At 45.5% G+C, this 8,135-nt stretch overlaps 1 protein-coding gene across 2 annotated transcripts in view; it reads left to right on the top strand.

Moving 5' to 3' along the window:
• Window positions 1–215: 215 nt before the first annotated feature.
• The window catches only part of PXK (PX domain containing serine/threonine kinase like), a 38,051-nt gene continuing 30,131 nt past the window's right edge, over window positions 216–8,135 (top strand). For both annotated transcript variants that reach the window (XM_034066538.1, XM_034066537.1), the window contains exon 1: window positions 216–434. In XM_034066538.1, the coding sequence (XP_033922429.1) occupies window positions 333–434 (102 nt within the window). In that variant the 5' untranslated portion in view covers window positions 216–332. The remainder of the gene's footprint in view (window positions 435–8,135) is intronic.

Here is an 8,135-nt window from a genome sequence, read left to right as displayed (position 1 = left end):
TGCTGCATAGAGCTCCGCGTACGGGCGACGTGGGCATCCCCGGGCAGTCACCTGCGCTCGGCCGGTGCCCCGGCTCCGTTTCCCATTATTCATCCCGGGAATGCTCCGTTCCCGTCCCGCCGCCACCTTCCCGAGGGGGGGGGGCGGGAGCCGCAGCGCACGGGGCTGGCGGGGCGCCCCCTGGCGGCCGCCGGTGGGAAGCCGGCCGGCCGGTCGGCGCTAAGGCCCGGCGGCGTTGTCTCGGCGCTGCCGTGTTGACAGCGGCGGCCGCGCAGGCAGCTGCCCCGGGAAGCAGGTTGGCGGCGCCGGGCTCCCGTGCCTCTCTCCGCGCTATGGCCTTCATGGAGAAGCCGCCGGCCGGTAAGGTGCTGCTGGACGACACGGTGCCACTGACAGCGCAGATCGAGGCGAGCCAGAGCTTGCACTCCCACACGGTGAGCGGGCAGGCCGGGCCGCAGGGCTCGGCGGGGGGGCGGCGGGAGCGGCCTGTATCGGGGATGGTGGGAGGGCGAGGTGAGGTAACGGGTACCGGGGGACGCGGGGAAGGGGGTGCTCGGGCGCGGGGGGATCGGGGCTGGGCGGGAGCCTGCGGCAGGAGCGAGGCCGAGGGGAGCGGGAGCAGGGCCTGGGGCAGCTGCGGATGGGTGCGCTGGGGCCCGGGACAGCCGGTGTGGGGCTAGGGCTGAGACCTGCGCTCCGGGGTCTCACCCCCGGAGAGCCCCGGCCTCGGACGTGGCGGTGCCGCCGTTGCCTGGTCCCCTGCCTCTAGCCGGGGCTTGTCGGGCTCCTCCTCTCCGAGAGGCGGCTTGTCCCTCCGCAGCCTGCCGCGGCTCTCGGTGCTGGCTCCGGCACGTCGGGGTGCAGGCAGTGGGCTCCGGGTTGTCCCCCTCCGAGGGAGGCCTTGTGCTTGCATGAATTGTAATCGCTGCTTTACTTTGGGGTCTGTTTGAGTGTCGGGGGCAGAAATGGGCTCCGGTTGCTGGTTTCGGTAGCTGTGATGAAGTTAGGTCTGGAGGGACTACGTTTGCCATCGGGTCGTGTTGTGTGACTATGGTGGGGGCTGTAAAGCTGCAGAGACACAACGGGGTACAGCCCCTCAGCCTTTGTTGTAGGGAGTGATGACACTCCATAGACCAAGCCCTGAGTGACTTTTATGTCAGAAATTAATCTTTTGGGATGTCTTGCACACACACTGCCTACATAAGAGTCGTTCAGTGTTCCAGCACGCAGTAACAGTCCGAATGTCATCATCTTCTGTTTGCAGTTATTTCTTACTTTAAAAACTAGGTTTCCTTATGGTATGACCAAGCACTGGCATGAATCAGAGAGAGAACTGGCTGTCACTTCTGATTACTGCTTTAGCTGACAGCAGGAATGCTGGGCTAAAGCTGGCCAGGGGTACTTCAGCAGCAGGTATGAGAGCAGGAAGCATGTTTGAAACGGAGAGAGGGTGTTCTGCCCCTCACACAGCTCCCATTCCTGCGTTGTTTATCTCTCTTCCTGGTTCCTTCCATCTGGTGAATACTGTTAACCTGAATGACAATAATTGCAGATTCACCACAGGATATATAGCTCATCTGTAAACTGTCTTATTAAATACTCTTCCTATGTGTAATCCACACTTAAGAGGTGTTTTCTGTGTGAGGCACTCATGTTAACTAATGTTCCAGCTTTCCTCTGAACAGAAGTTATGTGTGAGAAATTGACTGGAGGATCTTGTGAATCAAGCATGCTCTGGCTCTCCTTGCAGGTCCTGTAACACATAGAACTTACGAGGTTTATTTTCTGGCAAGCCTGGTACTTTTTACCTGTTTCAGGAGCTGAGGGGTACACGTGCCAAGCCCTGTGAGAAGCTGTGTAGCTTCAAACACTCCTCAGTTAGCTGTACAGATCATAGTTTCATTAACTTGTTTCCATCATGCCTTATTACTTTGTTGTGGGTTTTTTTTTGCCAGTGCAAATTACAATAGCTTTTTGTGCACTTCCCTTTGTTTTGCATTATTTTGTTTAAAAAAAAAATAAAGGGCACAAAATTCTTTTAGAATGAGCACTTGGAAGTAGTTTTTCAGTCCAGACTCTGTGTGTTGCTTATCTGGGTGAGTGTGATAGCAAATGCTGCTTCCCCTCCCACCTTTCATCTCTGTATTCTCTTATTAACAGATGTTCAGGAAAGACTTTCTACTGATCTGTTCTGATCTTTTGTTAATACCAGAATGCTGGAGCACTGTGCCTTTTGATTTCAAATCTGTCTCTAAGATACATCTATTAGTAATTGTTTGTTTTACTGCAGAAGCCCTGTTGATAGTTGAAAGATGGCTTGAAGTGTGTAGCACAGATGGTTTATATAGAGGCAGTGTGGGATAACAAAATACAGGAAGCCATTAACAGACTGAGATTCTTACTTGATGTAAGCCGACTATTTTGCTTTGGACACTTCATCTTATGTCCCTGGCATCTGAATAATTTCTTTATTGGTGGGTGATGCTGTCCCTTGTTTGAACTTTCCTGGTTTAAATAAGCCACACAAATAGATGCTTGTGTGTGAAGAGGAGTGTAAATGGAGCCTCTCTAAGAAATAAGGGTCAAAGTGCTTTTGTGGGGCATTAAGGCTGTGTTTTACTTCATTACATATAGATGTAAGGAAGTATTTTTGTCATTAACTGAATGCTTTTTGGGTTTGTTCTACATCCTGCCTCAAAGAGGTACCTTCAAAAGATACGGATCTGTACAATGCTTCATCCCAAACTAATGTTTGGAGAACTAGGTCTTCACATGCCAGACTTGTTCTAAAGCTGAAATTCAAAGGCTTCCATGAATAAATTATCTATTCTTTTGTCAGCAGTATGTATTAAGATTTTATAATGCTGCTTAGTATGGCAAGAATTGCTTTTAAACTTGTAATTATTTTTCCTGTAGAACATTGCTTATAAAAGCACTCATAAAAACATTATTTAGGCCAAGGTTAGGTGCAGGTTTAACATGGCAACTGAACTAGTAATAGTGTAAACTCTCTGTGGGTGCTGGAAAGAGCCAGTCTTCTGAATAACCAGCTAAGGAAAAGGTGAAGAATTTCAGGAAAAGCTCTGTAGACGTGGTGAAATACTACACAAAAGACTAAAGCTTGTGTCAGATGAATAGTTTGCTTGTCTATTGTTCTAAGCAACTTCTGTTCATTTAAATTTAATACATCAGCCTGAGTAAGTGTAAACTTCATAGCATTGAGTCAAGGGCTGTACTTGGCAGAGGCTGAGTTTCTGTTTCCTGAGGATGAAGGTACAACTAAAAAACAGAACTGAAACCAAAACCCAGATGCTCCTCTGTACTTACCTGAAACCTCCAGAAACCTAACACAGGACAAAGCTACTACTTACAGTGTACTTTGAGGGCTTGTATTTTTTGCTTAGTAAGATCATGTCAACCCCCCAGTAAGTGTAGTTTTTTGGTTGTTGGGAATCAACTGCAGCATTTTCTGATAGCATTTTCACAAGCTCTTCATGTTTCTTTCAAGTCAAGGAGCTCAGAATTTGTTTCATACACCTTGGATGGGGCATCATCTCCATGCTTTTATGCTGCAACAAATTGTCGGCTTAAGTTTTTTTTTGTGTATTTATTTCCAGTGACAACTGAAGATGAAAATGGTGCCTTTTCTTATTCACAGAAGTTGTTTCCCTGGTGTTAAGTGTGTTACAAGCAACCTGAGTTTTGCTGATATAGAATCATAGAATAGTTAGGGTTGGAAAGGACCTTAAGATCATCTAGTTCCAACCCCCCTGCCATGGGTAGGGACACCTCACACTAAACCATATCACCCAAGGCTCTGTCCAACTTGGCCTTGAACACTGCCAGGGATGGAGCGTTCACAGCTTCCTTGGGCAACCCATTCCAGTGCCTCACCACCCTCACAGTAAAGAATTTCTTTCTTACATCCAGTCTAAACCTCCCCTGTTTAAGTTTTAACCCAATACCCCTTGTCCTGTCACTACAGTCCCTAATGAAGAGTCCCTCCCCAGCATCCCTATAGGCCCCTTTCAGATACTGGAAGGCTGCTCTGAGGTCTCCACGCAGCCTTCTCTTCTCCAGGCTGAACAGCCCCAACTTTCTCAGCCTGTCTTCATACAGGAGGTTCTCCAGTCCCCTTGATCATCCTTGTGGCCCTCCTCTGGACTTGTTCCAACAGTTCCATGTCCACTTACATACAGTATGTGCACTTACATGCAAATAATTCTATAGTATGATGTTTATGGAGTCCTTTTCATTCTGAAAGCCAAATAAATCTGTATTGCAGGCACATTTCAATGGTACCCCACTTAATAGATTTAAAATTCATTAGCAAACCCTGTCAGCTTCATTTTGTCTCCTGCTATATGCTTCAGTCACGAGCACTGCATGAGAAGAGAGAGTAAATATAACATCCAGGAGCAACTGTAACTACAGGAGTGTGTTGGGCGCCTTTCACAGGCACAGTTCAGTGCTCTTGGTAGGTGTGTGTACCAACCAAATGAAGTTGGTTTGTTGCCTTTGCATTCCTTGAACTCAACAGGAGTGGAGTTACATCCAATATATTAAACCATTTCCAGGTGTCTCATCTTAAGGCCAAATGTGTTCTGACAGCAGAGGCATTTTCAGCACTAAAGCTTTAATAAATTTTGGTTATTAAACTTGCTTCATGTTGCTATGTTTTGTATTTGCTATTTTTAAGTGGCTTTCTTTCTGAGCCTTAAAATAGGATGCTATTTTCTATCCCAATAATCTAGACACATTCTTTAATAAGAACTGCACATCTGCACATACAGTACAGAGCAGTTTAGAGCAGTAAACCCACTAGCAAGTTATAATATACTTCTGAGCATTCCTTAGTTCTTTCCTGAAGTGATTTTCCTTTTTCACCTATTTCATGTTGTGATTGAAGCAGTGAAACAGCCAATTTTGCTGCAGTACATTGTTGTCTTAAAGGCATTTGGAAATGAACAGCTGAAATAAATCCCTCTCATAATGTACTTTAAGGGTTTTTCCTTTTCCAATGATAAATGTTGACACAGCTTTTAGATTAGAAAAATGTCAAATAAAGCATTTAGATTTCTCCTCTACTGTTCTGTGATACAAAACTGAAGCCATGTGTTTCTAGAACTGTGGGGTTTATTTTAAAAGCTTCATAAGGAATTAAATCTCTGCAAAGTTGCCTTCCCTTTGTGGGGGGTGGTTATCCTAAAGTTACTTTTAGAGGTGGCTCTAGAACAGGGAACTATTTGAGTTCACTTGTTTGAGGTTTTGCAAATGCAGTCCTTCCACTGGACTTAGCAAGTTTGACCACCTCCCTCCAGCTGAGGTCAAAAAAGCTGTTTCATCACACCTAATTTTAGATAGCCTAATCTTACAGCTTCCACTAGTGAGCCTACTAAATTAATGTTGCATCTGTAGCTCCTGCAAAGATTGCAGTCAAAGTATTAGTATCATATCCTAGTAAATCCATTGCAGTGCAATTAGAATGTTTTTGTTGGCTACTGAGTATTACCTGAAGAATACTGAGTATTTTGCTCTCCTGGTGAAGGCCATGGTGGCTCAGGCTACTGAGAAGCTGTGATTTCTGCTGTGTCTCTCCAGAGCTTTTCTGATTCAGTAAGCTTCATTACATGCAAGTGTGTGTCCTGTTTTCCTCTGCAGTTGTCCTGTTTCATAACTTTCACTTACTGAATGGCTTACTCATTCCTGCAGCGTGTGTGGAACCCTATAATGTCTCCAGACAAACATGTGTATTGTTTAAAACATAGGTAAACACTTCTGTGGCTGCTCATACCTCAGATGGGCTTAATGGCAGGTTGTGCAATAGCCAGTAACTACTGTGCCCTGTAGCAAAGAGGTCCCTGGGTCTGAGCAGCTTTCCTCGTTTTGTTGCTACCTTTCACATGGTAGATTTTCTAAATAAACATTTAAAAGAGCTTCTTACTAGAAATGGTTCCAGTCCAGCCTACTTAAGCAGGGATTGTATTCATGCTTAATTAGGCTTTCCTCCCTTTAAAGCTTATAAAATAAAGCCCTTTCAAACTTTTTGTTGATGTGACCTGAAGGTGACCTGGCTCTTTATAATAGTTGGCTTTTCAAGCCTGTTGGATTAAACAGATGAACAGCAGAAATCTGTGGAAAAACAGGCTGACTATCCTGAGCCAGAAATTTAGAGAGTATTTTCTAAGGAAAACAGAATGTATTACCCGATATTGGCAAGACTCTCTATGTTTTATTATATGAATCTCTAAATTCACCACTTGTTCTTTCCTGTTTTACCACTAAAAGCCTTTCTTTCCCATTTCCTTTCTGTTTCAAAACTAGGAAAGATGATAAACAGCAATTGTTAAACATTTGGACGTGCTTTGTTGGGTAACTTTCACCTAGGAATGTTAACAAAATTATCTGAGCAGCTCTGAGCTGCTGGTGCTGATGTTTTCACAAGTGCTGGAATACCAGGGACTAATCCTGGGGGAAAATAAGCACGTAAATGTTGGCTCTGCATGAAAATGGGTAAATTCAGGATAACGTTAATCCCAATCAGTGATTGTGAAACTCTTACTGGCAAAGGGCTGGAAAATGCAGCGTGGCTGTTACCGACCCACGGGGATATTTGTAGAATAGTTTTTCAGAGACTCTCTGCAGCCTCTGTAGTGGTAGGAAGAAGATTTTAGGATATGACAGTGCAGCTTTCCCTGCTCCGCTTTCCTGACTAATTGGAACAACAAGGAAATGCTCCCATAGGTAAAACTGCTTTGCTTGACATCTTTAGATATAAATATTGAGCTGCTACTGGAATGTCAAGGTTGTGACAGGATCTGGCTTGGCAGTATTGATAGGAAGAGCAGTGGATGTACAGAGCTGACCTGTGTGGGAATCTAGATGTGTTTGTCTTGGGGATGCTTTTATGGCCTGTATGGTTGGTGGTTCCTATGTAGCTGCTGCAAATGAGTTTGCTGCCTGTGGACCAAATCAGTAGCAGGAAGTTGTCTCTCTCCTGCAAGCTGAGACCTTCTTTACCAACTAGCAGGTGTTGTGGCTCCTTTAAAGGTGTTCAGTAAACTCAGCGTAGGAAAGATTTTGAGCCATTCATGTAGGAGTGAAAGATGCCATGAGAATTTCTGCATTAGTGTAGTTAACCTAGACCTCAGTGAGCTGGGCTGTTGATCTATGAAGTTTTCAGCAGGAGTGTACTCTGGTAGCCGCTTCTGAAGCCTTTTTCATTATAATATATATTTACATTGCAAACAAAAGACAGATTAGGGACAACGTGAGCCCTCTCCAGAAGCTATTGGGAGAACTGGCTACCCTGGGTTGGAGACAGCTGAGGTTCTTAATGACTTCTTTGCCTCAGTTTTTACTGGCAAATGCTCCAACCACACCACCCGAGTCTTGGAAGGCAGACGCAGAGACTGTGAGAATGAAGACCTTGGGCCCACTGTACGAGAGGGTCTGGTTTGAGACCATCTTAAGAACCTGAATGTACCCAAGTCCATGGGACCTGATGAAATCCATCCACGGGTCCTGAAGGAGCTGGTGAATAAAGTTGCAAAGCCACTGGCTATCATATTTGAAAAATCATGGCAGTCAGGTGAAGTTCCTGATGACTGGAAAAAGGGAAATATAACCTCCATTTTCAAGAAGGGGAAAATGGATGACCCAGGGAATTACAGACCAGTCAGTCTCACCTCTGTGCTTGGCAAAATTTGGGAGCAGATTCTCCTGGAAGGTATGCTAAGGTACGTGGAAAATTAGGTGCTTGGTGACAGCCAGCATGGCTTTACTAGGGGGAAATTCTGCCTGACCAATTTGGTGGCCTTCTGTGATGGGGCTAGAGAAATGATGGACAGTGGGAGAGCAGTTGACGTCATCTACCTGGACTTGTGCAAAGTGTTCGACACTGTCCCACACGACATCCTTGTCTCTAAATTGGGGAGAGATGAGTTTGATAGATGGACCATTCGGTGGATAAAGAACCGGCTGGATGGGCACAAGCAAAGAGTTGTGGTCAATGGCTCAGTGTCCATCTGGAAAACAGTAGTGAGTGGCGTCCCTCAGGGCTGATGCCAGCCTTAGGAAGTTTAACCATGACAAGTGCAAGGTCCTACACTGGGGTCAGAGCAATCCCAGGCACA

The sequence above is a fragment of the Melopsittacus undulatus genome, chromosome 9, assembly GCF_012275295.1.
Source record: "Melopsittacus undulatus isolate bMelUnd1 chromosome 9, bMelUnd1.mat.Z, whole genome shotgun sequence".
In the NCBI taxonomy this organism is placed as follows: domain Eukaryota; kingdom Metazoa; phylum Chordata; class Aves; order Psittaciformes; family Psittaculidae; genus Melopsittacus; species Melopsittacus undulatus.
The sequence above is the reverse complement of the archived record's forward strand: the minus strand, read 5'-3'. Positions and strand labels throughout refer to the sequence as shown.